Source organism: Psammomys obesus, unplaced genomic scaffold (assembly GCF_907164565.1).
Source record: "Psammomys obesus unplaced genomic scaffold, mPsaObe1.curated_primary_1811, whole genome shotgun sequence".
Classification (NCBI taxonomy): Eukaryota; Metazoa; Chordata; class Mammalia; order Rodentia; family Muridae; genus Psammomys; species Psammomys obesus.
This window is the reverse complement of record NW_026585691.1, coordinates 6,558,998-6,573,467: the sequence shown is the minus strand read 5'-3', so window position 1 is coordinate 6,573,467 and position 14,470 is coordinate 6,558,998. Positions and strand designations below refer to the sequence as shown.

Sequence of the window (14,470 nt, the reverse complement as noted above, 5' to 3'; positions counted from 1 at the left end):
TTGGGGAATAGGAGTGTGTGAGTGGGTGGCTGGCAGGGGGCCTTTGGGGTGATCCTTCTGCAGTTTAGGAGAAATCTCTTAGCAAAACACCTTCCTCTTACAGTTGTAGTGGGTACAAAATAACCTTTCAAGTTTGTGGAAGGTGTGTAACATTTGGAGAGAGGTGTGTTAGCATCAAGTCCAACCAGTAAGCATCTCCATCATGGTAAAGCTTGCTTATTTGTGTTGGGAATGGGCAACATCCTCTTATTCCCTTAGCTCTTCCTCATTAGCACTTCACAACTTTATCTTCTCATCTAGCTATATTTGGGGACCCATTAGTCATCCTCTCCATTCTTATTGTTATACTGGTGGCTCATGTGACCTTAACAGCCTTCTTTGGATTGTGGCATTGAACACTGGACCACATCTCCATTCTTGTGTTTAAAAGAAGGTCTCAAGCTACTAAACTGTACCCAGCACAACAGGGGCACCATGGACTCAGCCTGGTATTTTCACAGTTCTGTCAGGAGAAACTGAGCTTGGTCCCTATGAACTTGGTCTGTATGCACATTAGATCTCAACATTGTGAGGCCACTCAGCTTCATTTTGTCATTTTGAGAAAGAGCTTGGTAATTCCAACCAGAAACTAAAACATTTGCTCTCCTTTCTGACTTTCCTCTGTGATCACTGTGACGAGACGTCTAAGAAATTCTCTTTATATTCCTATTACGTGCTCTCGTGGACACTGAACTAGTGTGTCAAAGAGGTGGAAGTGGCTGGAATTATTGTTTTAAGCAGAATGAATTTAGGTTTGGATTCAGATGAGGCCTCGAGGTGACAGATTACAGAATCTGAACTTTTTCATTATCTCTCAATTTCCTGAGACACCAGAAACAAACAACTGTAATTGTACGGGGCGGTGTTTCATGACAGATCATGTGCTTGACCTTTCCCCCTCCTTTTATGTACTTGGGGAGAAAAAGATGGGGAATGACTTCCTTATATGAAGTAAAATTTCAGACCAATTCAGATATTTATGGAATATCCTTTGCTTATAAAAGATGCTTAGATAGGGTAGCGCGTGTGTAGAGAAAAACACCTAGACACTTTATTCTGACTTGAGAATATTTTAAAATATGGTCAGATGTGGCAATGCATATGTGGAGTTACAGCTGGAACCAGAGGACTGCAGTGAGCCCAAGTCTGCTCTGGGACATATGTCAACAAACAAACAAACAAACAAACAAACAATCTTAGAAAGGGACCGAGGGAGATATCGTCAGTAAAGTTCTTGCTGTTTCAGCATAACGGACTGAGTTCAGGCCTAATATCAATATAAGATTCCAGATACGGTGGCATGTATTTGTTATTCCATTGCTGGGGAGGCAGGGACAGAGGATCCCTGGGGTTCTCTGGCCAGTCAGCCTTGTCTACTTCATGAGGCCCAGGTCCCAGTGAGAGATCTTGTCTCAGTAAAAGAAGGTGGACAACTCCTGAGAAACAGACACACACACACCCTCCCTAAAAGTTCTTGATATTATTTTAAAATTAATTCACAGCAACTTTGTTGTGCTATTAAAATGTGATACAAATCAAGGGAAGCCTGGGGGTGGGGCAGTGGCAGTGCAGGCCAAGTCAGGCTTGAAATCTTTGGCCTCTTGTCAGCCATTCTGTCTCCATGGGTTCTGAAGCAAAGATGAAAGTCCGATGCACAGTCAGGGCTTCTCCTCTAACACTTAGGTTCACTCTCATTAGTGGCCCTTTCCAACATCGACTACTACTCCCCAGCCATTATCTGTAAGTTAGTACTTCATGTGCTGTGGTGGTTTGTGTGAGAATGGCTGCCATAGGCTTATATATTTGCCTGCTCAGTGCCCAGTTGATGAACTGTATGGGAAGGATTAGGAGGCGTGGCCTTGTTGGGGTAGATATGTCCTTGCTGTAGGAGGTTGGTTGCTGGGGAGGGAGGTTTGCAGTTTCAAAAGCCTGTGGCAGGCCTGTTGTCTTTCTCTGCCCTGCGGCGTGCAGCTCAGGATATGAAGCTCTTAGCTACTGCTCCAGTGCTGTGCCTGTCTGCATATGATAATGACGAAGCCCTCTGAAATGGTGAGAAAGCCCCCAGGTAAGTGCTTTCTCCTGTAAGAGTTGCCTTGGTCATGGTGCCCCTTCACAGGAGAAGAAAGGTGAGTAAGACATGTTCCCTCGGGCTAAGAGGGTAACTTGCATCATACTTTTTTTTCTTTGTAGAATGGAAGTGAATGCATTGTTCTTTCAATGACCTCATTATCGGTGCTTCTGAGACTTGTAATAACACCAACCACCTGGAGCTTGTGAAAATGCAGACTCTGATTTACTAGGTCTTGAGTGGAGTTTGGGACTCATATTATTATTATTATTTTTACAACGTATCTATTTTTATTTTATGTTTATCTTCCTGAATACATGCACACCACATGCATGTTTGGTGTCCATGGGGACCAGAAAAGGGATACCCTGAAACTGGAGTTATAGACAGCTGTAAGTTACTATATGGGTGCTGGGAACTGGGCACAGATCCTCTTCTAGAGCAGCTCTTACTCACTGAGCCATCTCTAACAGTCCATGTGCTACCACTGTTACTGGTCTGTGGCCCTTACTGATTATCAAGGTTCACTAGGAGACCACTGACAAGAGGGAAGATATAATTAGAAAAGTATACAGTGTCACTCAATAAGGAAGAAATGCGAGACAAATGTTCCATTAGAAGCTGAAGTTTTATTATAGGATAATAGCACACAAAGCACATCTAAAATTGATGTGTTCAATGCACTTTTAATAAAGGTACTGTAATGTTAAAGGTACAGTTTCTAAGTACAATATAACAACATCCATATTAGAATGAAAATTGGAGTATTTAAAAGACAACATTAAATCTCTCTTTTTTTTATACAGCTTGTATTTACAAAATGAATCAAAATATTTTTTTTTTCTTTAAATTCAGGACTCCATAAAATAAACAGCTGGGAATAAGCAGTCCACTACTGTAGGGAGAGGATTGGAAAGGAAACCCAATGTCAGTGAAAAGTGGGATGAGCCTCTAGTAAAGATCATTAGCAAAGTTTCAGGTCCATACTCTGGTTTTTAGGAATCCCATAAATGGTTTGCATTTCTAGTGTGACAGAAAAAGCAGCTGTACATCCTGTGCACAAAAGAGACAGCATCATATTTATAGGTTCGGCATTGCTGCTTCCAAACTTTCACGAACACTTACAGCAGGCCAGGCTTGTTACTTGTGGAGTTGTGTGACATTTATGTGCTGGATCCTGCGGGCCCACACACAATTAGACTCAACATTTCATGCCCTCCAGAAGGACAACGTGGCTCTTATACTTGGTTAGAGAATTGTTAACTGTAAGACTTCGCGTGCTTTTTCAGTTAAACACCCCAGCGCTGGGGAGTGTTTTAATTGTGGGCACACTTGTCATTTTAAACAGTAATGAAATGCTGACATGTGCTGGCCATGTGCAAGTGCAAAGAGATAAATTCACTGCCCTGGGGAAGCTTGGGATACAAAACTGTGCAAAAACCAATCAATCAACCAACCAACCAATCAATCAAACGAACAAACAAAATGTTTCAATCTCTCTTCAAGCTAGACAGTTAAGGAATGGCATGATTGCATTAAAAGAGATTTCTCTCTAAATTGTATCAAATTCATTTTAAAAGGTCAACTGTTATCATTAGCTTTCATTAACCCCCTGATTGCTTTTATAATCAAGGGGACAGTAAGAAAAATGGAAAACGTTCAGAGTGGTGGCTGAGTATGTATTGTGTTGCACGGGATCCACTAATCGTGACTTGAGACGTTATCACCTTCAGTTACAAAAAGTGCAGTAAACAGAAACATTTGCTCTATATTTATAAATTGCTCAAAAATCTTTGCTAAAGATCTTACAAATCCAGTAATATCACAGAACAATTCTAATCAATATTTAAGAAGGCTAATTACATCCTCAGTTAGATATTTGGTGTACAACTTGAACAATGCCAATGACTCTTGGGGGAAAAAGGTCAGAGTTAATGTAGCTCACTATTAAATGATTTTAAAACAAGCATCCTCCACTCAGTTCACAGAACTGGTTGTGGTCATATTAGAACATCACCCCTTGTTGAATTTGCAGTATAGCCCAATGTATATGTCCATAAAGCTCATCACTAAGATGAGGGGAAGGGCCTAGAGTGCTATCAGTCCTCCATGAATATTCTACATATTGTCTGTACTAGGAGTTAAATGTACCATTTAGTCAGGTGCCAATTACAGAGTTCTTCGGTAAGGGAAAAAAGGGTTTCTCACTAAACGAGCTTGTTGCTTTGGGAGCAAGGCCTGTCAAATTACGTTTCCGCTCAGAAGGTGTGATGGGAAGCTGAGCAACAGAGCTGCATAAATGGTAACAGTTTTTCATGTCTGTATTTATGAACAAACTCACCCAATAGATGTCAAATATCCATACTAAGGAAGTAATTTTATCCTAATTAAATACACTCTAGAATAATTTATATAATGATATTATGTATTTAAAGAGAAAAGCATGTCCCAAATCTAGCACTCTGATACAGTTGCCAGTTGGGTACAGGTAGATATATATATATAGATATACATATATATATGTATATATATACAAATATATAGTTATACTCAGTGAAATTAACAAGACCCAAAGGTGGTTTTGTCTAGGAATAAAAGGGATTTTTTTTTGTTGTTGTTCACAAAAGTAACTTATCTAGCACCACACATCAGAAAAACACAAAAATAGCACACTCTAGTTCTAAACAGCTATGTCTAAAATAGATTATATAGTAAAACCAGTATTACACAGCATATTGTGGATTTGATAAACAGATAAATATTTGCACTGAGTAGGCTGTTTATAATATAACATCTTCTTATCTATACAGAACAAAAGCCAGAAAGTTAACTGTATAGAGGTGTGCAGAACAGCATTAAATATTATGACTCAAAAGCAGGGCGAAGGTGAATTTGAAAGAAGAGGAGAGAAAATGTGTACAGACCGTTACAAGTTCTTAAGTTAATAGTAAATAAGGAATCCATTGCTTGAGTTGAAGAAAGCAGTAAACAAGAGATTGCATTTACATGCAGATGTCTAAAATTTGTAGTTTTTAAAGTCTATGCACAAAAGTCATTTGATTTATTGCTTGACATTCAGTTATGGCTAGATTATTTAACCTATTTTTTTTTTTTGTACTTTGGAAACAAGTATATTGTTAAAGGTGCCATAAAAATGGACAACATTGAAAACGGTTTGTAAATAAACCACCCAACACTGCAGTTCTTTACAGATTAAAAGCCTTGTCTGGGGTTTGTCATAAGTTCAATATATTTAAACTGGGAAAATATGTTGTAGCTTGAAGCCTCCCATTGGCCCAAACATCCAATACAAAAACATGTCTCCACAAAAGGAGCGGGCAGACAATACAGGTACACTTAAAGAAGCAGCCAGCTAATGTCCTACTGTCTAAAACATTCACCACTGTTGTAGATGAGACTTCAAACCATTAGGATGAGCAGAGAATTGGGGCCTCAGGAAGATGTGTGCAGTACATACAGGTTGTGTGTGTGTGTACGCGCGCGCGCGCGCGCCCGTGTGAAGTCATACCCACTATATTGCTCAAGGAATATCTGCATTTACGTATGCAACATATTCAGTGATTATCATCTTGATAGAAGTAGTTACTCCTCCACACAAGTCATAAGGAACAAGAAAGGAACCATACAGGAACGCCAGAGAGAAGCCTGTTGTTCTAGGGGAACAACGTAATGACAGGCACAGCCCATAAAGCTAACAGCCAGCTGTCTTGTCATTAGCTTCGAGAAGGATCACAGAAAAAGCATAGGACAGCTAATGTGGCAAAACAGAGATGTAAACAGAGAACATGGATCTCTTCCAAACATTCGTCTCCACTCTCCACACTAGACCCTGGGAAAAGGTTATTTCTATTTGGATCAAATATTCCGTCACCCATTTACAAGTAAATGAGCAACTGAACAGTGTTTATTGCTCTAAGTTTTGAGGGCTTGGTTGAACATGCTCTGCCCCAGTCATGGTGGCTTCCCGGTGTGAAGCCAGCCCTCCTGTTTGTTTAAAAAAAATTATTCTGAGAGTCTGACAAACTGATCACATACAAGCATGCACAGGCACAAGGCACATGATGAGTGTGCGCACAGTCAGTCAGGAGTGCAGTCAATCGCCTTTGAGGACATTGATAGCTGGCCTTCCCATCAGTTAAAAATAAACAGCAATGGGAAGGTCCCTGCCATCAAAGCTGGTGGAAGCATTTCCCACATTAGTGTTTAATGGAATGAAGACCAGAGTGACAGGGAGTAACAGTCAATCAGTATCTGACTGTTCAACTGCATTTCTGGGAACATATCTGATCCACAGTACAAGCTGTCCTTGTGGGGTTCTGTACCTCACAACTTAGGCAGTGGCCCTATGATATTATGTAAAAAACGTCTGTCACATATGCATACGTGTGGATGGATGGATGGATGGATGGATGGATGGATGGAGAGATAAAAGGGGAGGAAGGAGGTTTCTTTCATCTACACTCAAAACAAGGTGTGAGGTGTTATTGTCACCTGATAGACAGATCTTCCAAACCTAGTTCTCCTATTGTAAGAAGCTATGTAATTCTGCCAAGTATGTATTATGGGCCAAGAGACTCAACCATGAGCGACACTGAGCTTCCCTGGCTTTGTGGGAAGTTGTAGATGAGAACATGAGCACAGAACTGCCTTCCAGAGCTGTAAGGCCCTTGAAGCTGTGGTCTGTCATGCAGGGACTGATCTGTCTTTAAAAATGTCAGCTCTTCTGGGAAAACAAACAACTGCACAAGTCAAAAAAGCTAGGGATGTGCAACAGGAATTGTTTTGCATAGCAGGAATTTGGTTTGCCCTGGAGGAGAAAACGGTGAAAGAGCCCGTTTTCTAGTTCTGAAAGAGTCTCTGTTGTTGCCCATTTCACTGAACAGGTCTTACTGCTGGCCTTAAAAAAAAAAAAAAAGTAATTCATAATACATAGAATTTGAAATTGTTTAAAATTATGTTATACTGGAGCATTTTAATTGTTAGGAAAACAGCAAATGGCCTACACTTTGCTCCTCGATTGGTCTGTCACTTCTGAATTCATCTTCCATACACACTGGCAGAACTTCACACAGAAATTTTGAACTCAACAAAATGAGACAGTGACGAGCTCACACAGACAGACAGATAGACAGGCAGACAGACATACACACACACATACACACACCTCTACAGTTCACTTGTGCCTTGGAGGGATATTAGCATCATTCTCTTTACTAGTAAAAACACAATTTGTCCCAGTCCACTGGCCACCCTGTTTTAAGAGTTTTACAAGATCCCTGAGCACAGTGTTTCTGACTCCCAGCCCCAACTCCAGATAACAGGGCTCTGTCCTTGACACCAAGATGGATTGTCATTCACAGTAGGTCAACCATAAGGTGCTTTTTTTTTTTTTTACCCTTTCGTTTTCCACCAGTCAGCACAAAGAACTGTCAGAAAATAGCTTTTTATTATTATTATTATCATCATTTTAAAATAATAGTACTGGAAAGACATGACTCAAACAATCCGTGTCTGAAACAGTGGCTTTAGGCTGATTATCTGGCTGCCTCTCAACAACAAGTAATTCGATCGACATTCCTTAGCCAAAAAAACGAAAAGGAAAACAAATCAACAAACAAACAAAAACCCAAAACAAACCCAACAACTATACAAATATGTGTTTTTTTTCCCTGAGGGATCAAAGTACACCCGCAAGTGCTGTATGTACAGATATTGCACTAGGTAGGAATTAAAGACGTGTGCAAAAAAGCAACAAGGAGAGACGCTTGCATCCTACCGAAACCTCCTCATCAAGGCTTCTGCTAAGTTGCTTTGCATTTTGGAATGTCGGAACACAAACAGCCATCCCTTAGTCTAAAACTAAAAACACGTACATCTACTATGGCACATTCAATGAAATAAAAAGTTTTCCAAAGACAGATAGGCAAATTCCATCAAGAAAATAATACAAAGTTTGTTTGTATGTTTTTTTTTTTAGAAAATTACATTACTTTCTTTCTTTGTTTCACATTACAAAATCTTTTTTTTTTCTTTACACAAATCACATTTTATTGCAGGAATATTTCTAGTGCCATCAAATATTTATAGAAGGGTTAAAAAAATAGAAGTCTCTCTAGAGTGGTCCAGACAAGGCTTTGTATAGAATAAATCTTTTTTCCATCTTCTAGTTTTGATTTATGTATTTTGAATACATTTTCTTTTCCATTGACACTTAGTAGCCTAGAAGCGGTCTACCACACACACTTCAGCCACACGGAAGCCACACGCGCACGGGCAAACACACACCTTCCTCCCCTGACCCTTGGCCCACCCCATCCACTCACAGGAATCTGGTATCCACAGGCTAAAGAACAACCAAACTTAGAAGCAGTGTCTTACTCAGGTCATGTTTTTCTTAAGTTAGGGAGGGTGAGTCAGGACGTTAAAGACTTTGGAAAAACAAAACAACCTATGGATTTAACACAAATTAGAATGCTGAATGCTAAAAAAACAAAAACAAAAACCCAAAAAACAAAAACATAGCCTTAGCACAATTTGTGATCTGTCCAAACAGTGCTTTCAACTGCACTTTGGATGCAGTTTCTACAAGGCCAGTTTCTCATGATGTTGCAGGATCATTTGAGTATCATAGCAACAACGCCCAGATTTTGCACAAAAGCCTCATTTACTGTCTGTAGAAAAGAGTTACCTGATTTCGCTTTAGCAGCTGAGCTGACAAAAATACTGTTCAGTCCTCAGGACGCTGTTGAGCCTTTAAGTTCAAGCAAGTTTAATGACGGGAGCTATTAAGCCTCACGATTCTTTGTCCTTGACTACCTTGTGGTACCACACGAGTGGCTCTCACAATAAGGAAGAAAAGAAAAATGCCAAAGTTTCTACATCCTGTTCTGGACTCCCCATGACTCTCAACTTAGGTAGAAATCATAGTCAGCTGTGCTCTCAGTTTCTCAGAGCAGGCCTGCCTCTACTGCTCCGTCTCTACCTTGTCAGAGGACTTTGCTCTGAAAGCCTACTTCCTGCTTTTCTTTCAGGAAAACCTGGAAGCAGTCAAACCACTCTCTCCTGGTGTATTGTAAAAAGCAATGTCACCAAGGCATAGTACTGAGATTTAGAGTGTCTTGTGTTTGTTTTGCATTAGGTACATGCAGAATCCTTTCTGGGAAAATCAATTTCTCTGAAGTTCAATATCACATTCTCTCTCACCCTTAGAGAAGTTCAGTCCACTCTCCTTAGTCACATGTGGACACTGGAATTAGGTTTAGTTGCTCTTTAGTGCGCTAGCACCTGAGGCTGGTCATATGCAGAAAGCTTTGGTTAAAAAGAAGTTAATATACTTTACTAAAACCATCCCCAAATTTAGTGAATCTGAAGAACTAAAAAAAAAGAGAGGAAAAACAAAAACCAAACCCAAACCTCACACCATTCCCTCACACAGGAGAAACAACAAGAAAAAAAATGGGCAAATAAATAACACAACTGTACTCTCTTCAGAATATAAATACTATTAATCTTTAAAGGAACTATGCTTAAATAAAATTTTGATTTACCCCTTCTTGCCCAAATATAAATACTATATCCTGACAGCTAACCTCTCCATATAAACACATAAAATTTTCTATGCTTGTAAGAAATTTAAGTAATATCACTCTCCTGTTCATGGTTAAACCCTTACTATGTTTTTGAAGAAAAAAAAAAAAACAAAAAACAAAAACCAAAAAACCTCAGATGTTACTTAGGGTTCCCCCACATATTTCTGTACAAATAATTGCTTCCTACTTTCCAAGTCCCTCAGTAAATAAGGCAGAAAGTCAGTGAAGTTAAAAATTGGTGAAGTGCTCTGGGAAGCTGGCCCTGGTATAACCCATCAGACAGACATCAGCAGGGACAGAAATGATGGCAGAAGAGTCTAGAAGGGCCCTAGTGGCAGAGGAGGGAGCTGCATGTGTTGGGCTTCATAGAAGCACCCACTTTGTACCAGGGAAGATGTTCCCTTTTCCTTACAGGTACAGTCTTTGATGCCAGACCAGTATCTTGTGACCAAAGTTATCTCCTAAATGCCTCCTACATTCTAAAAAGGGCGCTTGTTTTTAAGGATGTGTTGATCTTTAAACGTCTGTCTCTCTTTCTCACTGTGTGTGGGTGTATGTGTGCACGCACCGCCACAGAGGCCAGAAGGGGACACTGAAATCTTGGGGCTGGAGTTACAGGCTTTTGTAAGTTGCCTGAGCTGATTGCTGGGTTCCAGGCTTTGGTCCTCTGATAGAGCAATAAGTGCTCTTAACCATTGGACCATCATGCCTCTAGTCCAGGGCACTTGCTTTTAAAATACGCACACCTGTGAACATAAGAATGCTCCTTCCTCTTCCCACTGGGGATTATTTTTTAAAAAATGCAAAATTAGTCAAGAATACCTCACTACTTCTTACCTGAAAACAAAAGCCAAACTATCATCTAAATATTTAATAAAATAAATTAGAGTCCACAGTTTTCTAGTGAGGGTAGATACATGAGAAAATGTCTGCAGCTGGCATCACCTTCACTCTGAAGGCTTCTTTTCAACACGGGAACCGGGTTCAACACCGTCTCCCTCCCTCTTCATGCACTGTCTACCTAACACGGAGAGCAGCATTCTAGAATCTGGGACAGTTAGTCTAGGATCAGTTTACCCTGCAATGACTTCCTGATGCCAAGAACACAGACATTCAATGAATGCTTCATGTCGGGAGTGCGTCTGCTCCACATAGAGTCTTTGGGTCCTTCTTCTAAATAAGAACTAGAATCCAGTAAATATTCTGGCTACTCATTTGTTTTTGAAAGCATCAGAATGGCAAGTTGATACTGTGTCCCTGTGACTACTGAACTGTGTCAAATGAGCTTCTCCTCCTTCACCCTTTTAAAAACTTTAAAAATGCACATATGGTTTAAGCCCACAGCACCAGACACTCCTTCGACTCTGATGAAGCAGAAACACACCCATTCTTAATTGCATGCAAAACAAAATGTGATTTAGGGAACAGTCCGTTACCAATTCCAAATTTACAGGTGGGGAAAAAAATTCAACATGTTGATTTCTGGATATGACCAGCCAGTCTTTTAAAAGTAATTGTTTCCTTGTAAACAGCAGCATAAACACCTCCCGACGTACCTTCCAAGCCTTCTCAGCTAAACTTGTGTTTCTGGTGTACATGCGACACGGCGACAGTGAACACGCTAGCATTTAATTTAAAGAAAACAAAAGGTGCAAAACGGAAAGTGCCTTATCAATTCAACAGGAAAAGCTACGCCAGTCACTACATTTTTATATTAATTAAAACAATATATAAACAATATCTCTTTAGCTATATATAGTCTTCATGCCCATTTACCCTGTGTAATATATTATAATGCTATTGTTTGCGAGCGCTATGGATCCCCTTTTCACGCCATCCTGCTGACCGGCAATAATCGGTGAGAAAAAACAAAATCTTCCTTCATGAAAAGCAAGCTGTGCAAAGTAACGCCGCAACTCCCGCTATGCACACTGGGGTCACCGACTACCGCTGGACTCTGTTGTTACCCGTAAGAGTCTGTGGGCAGTGAGCTATGAGAAAAGGGACTCCTCCGACTGTAGTACCCTCCTCCTGTTATATGCCGAGGTCAACCGCTCTAGAAGTTGAGACAGAAAAAGGGTCCATATCTGTAGGCATAGTGGAAATCATATGCATGAGCAAAACAAGTTCAGCTTTTATTGGTTCTGATTGTTTCCCCTCTGTGCCTGAACCCCGATCACCACAAGATGTCTGTGCAGTGTGTTGGCGCTCCAGGGCTGTGCAGGGCCATAGAAAGTGTCTCGGTTAAGTTTGTCTTCGTTGTCATTGTTTTGTTTCCTTTTTTTTTTTTTTTCTTTCTTTCTTATTTTCATGTTTGTACTTCAGATGTTCTAGAAGTGCCGGGTGCTTCATTTACCCGTCGATTTGCATTGCTGGCTCAAATTCTGAAGTGAACAATTCCTTGTACAACGGAGGAAAATGCAGTCGTACAATGTCTGGGTATATTGCTTTAAATGCCATTAGCTTTTCTGTATGCCGTCCACATAAGGCTCTTAGTGTAGACACCTTGCATATTAGCTGTAAGCAGGAGAAAGGACAAGGGTGTCAGGGAAGGGCGGTCGTGAGGGCGAGAATTCAAGGAGTCAGGGTGACCGCCACAACATTGCTTGATGCGGCTTGAGATTCCAGTTGTGGGGGCAGGGAGAGCGAAATGGAGGTCCCACGTTACGGTGTCTGGAATACACCAATACATTCTGAAGATGAATAATTTAGCTCAGGGAGCTATTCACGAGCCATCCTCACCCCCAGTGCTAGGGATCCAGTGGCTACCTCCGTGGAAAAGGAGAGATCTGCTGATAGAGAAGCAGGCGAGCGGCAGAGAGAGGGGTACCTAGAGTATGCTGTGTGCAGGACAGGCACCAGTCAGTTCTTTGGTTTTAGTTTTTAAAATTATACTTTTGTGTGCGTATGAGTATGTGTGTATACATACACATATATACATAGTATGTATATACCTATATACAGTGTGAGCGTGTATATAAATGTGTGTGTATATATATGATATGTATACATATATATGGTATGTGTGTATGTGTAGGTCAGAGGGCAACAGTCAGTTCTCTTCTGCCACCATGTGGGGTCCTCGGGGTTAAACTCATATCATCTGGCTATGAGCCTCTTTAGCCATATGTATGAGTATGAGTAAATTGTATGACTGTATGAGTAAATTCTATGGGCAGTTTTCTAGCTTTCTCTATAGTAAAGCCACCCAGGCTCTCAGCAAATGAACATCTAGCAGCTGAAGGTAACAGCAGTGACCTGAAAAGACACTTGTAAACAAAGGCAAGGCACCTTGTGGTTTTAGATCAGAGCCCGTGTCCCTAGAAAATGTCCTCAACAGATCCTGTCTGCATCAGGCCCTCTCTATAATAATGGCCCTCAGGGTGGCCTTGGACTTGGCAGAAGGGACCTTCCATTTCCTTCTTGCTCATTGATCAGGTACAAAATCTAAACCAAGCCTAATTTTTCTACGCTGACCTCTCTAAACTATCACAAACAAACAAACAAACCCAGAGGCAATCTAGGTAGGAAATCTAAGCCACAAATATTTCAAATCTCCTTCTTGTACAACAAAACATATCAAATGGGCAAAGGATGGAAACGGCTGCTTTCTCTAGCATCAGAAGTGACACTGAAGAGCTATCACATGTTTTAGCTGCAAAAGATAATCAGCAAAAGTGAAGCCCTGTGCTTCTAATACAGCACAGAAATAGGAAACTGATAAAATACAAAAACAATGTTTTGCTGAAAACTAATGAATGTAAGAGAACCAATGTTGGAATACTTGGTTAACTTCTTTTAGTCCTTTTTAACTTTTTCCTTCTGAATTTAAAGATTCCCCCTGCTTTGCATCAGTGTAGCATGATCATCTTTATGCTTAAGTGTAAAGAACAGGAAGGAGTTTCCTGAGAGGATTATTTCTTTAAAGAAAAAAACCAAGTCTTTGGGGCGGGGCTGGAAAATGGCTCAGCAATCAAGAACATGCACAGAGTTCGGTTTCCAGCTCACAATTGCCTGTAGCTTCAATTCCAGAGACTCTGACACCCTCTTCTGTTTTCTGTGAGTATCTGCATACACACATTTAATGTGTAATAAAAGTCTGCTTTTACACATTGCTATATTATCACAGGAAACTTTGTGACCAATTATAATAACTGGAGTTTAACCTGAGCAATGAGTTTTGGCTCAACAGAGTTTTCTGACTTAGTAGCCCATGCCAACATTAGACTTCCTGGGGCTAGCCATGTGACTTATAAAGATACCCATAAGCAAGATTTGTGCCAGGATATAGTTCTGGCGAGGCCAGCTCCGCCCCTCTGGATCTCACCTTCGTTAGAATTCCATCTTCTCGGTGGTTCTTCTGTAGGACATGTTGAAGGGCTAGCTGAATTTTCTGTTGCAGTTTTTCTATTTTTACCTTTTCCTGAAGCCAGGAGCGATCTACACATGAAAAAAAAATGAGACTCGTCTTGGTACATTCCTCTAACATAGCATCAGATCCAGGTTCCTCTTGACCAAGACATTGGTTACTATGGTACAGTGTGTATTTGAAGACTCACAAGCTAGTTTTGCTCTTTGAAATTTTGCATCTGGAGGATGCAAAGGCAATCTCTATCATCTAGGCCAGGGCCTAGTTAAATCCTTCCACTGCCACAGGACGGGGAGCCAGGGAGGGTGCTTCTCCTCCAAAGGCTAGCTAAATTCTAGGGCCAAACTTAAAAGTTTGCAAATGAACCCATAGTGCCCCGCCTTC

General features: G+C 40.6%; 1 protein-coding gene across 1 annotated transcript in view; it reads right to left on the bottom strand.

The window, feature by feature from the left end:
* Positions 1-2,716: 2,716 nt before the first annotated feature.
* Positions 2,717-14,470, bottom strand: part of Rora (RAR related orphan receptor A) — a 119,130-nt gene continuing 107,376 nt past the window's right edge. The window contains exons 9-10 of the mRNA XM_055597907.1: positions 14,045-14,157; positions 2,717-12,234 (exon numbers count right to left, since the gene is read on the bottom strand). Of these exons, the coding sequence (XP_055453882.1) occupies positions 12,070-12,234; positions 14,045-14,157 (278 nt within the window). The 3' untranslated portion in view covers positions 2,717-12,069. The remainder of the gene's footprint in view (positions 12,235-14,044; positions 14,158-14,470) is intronic.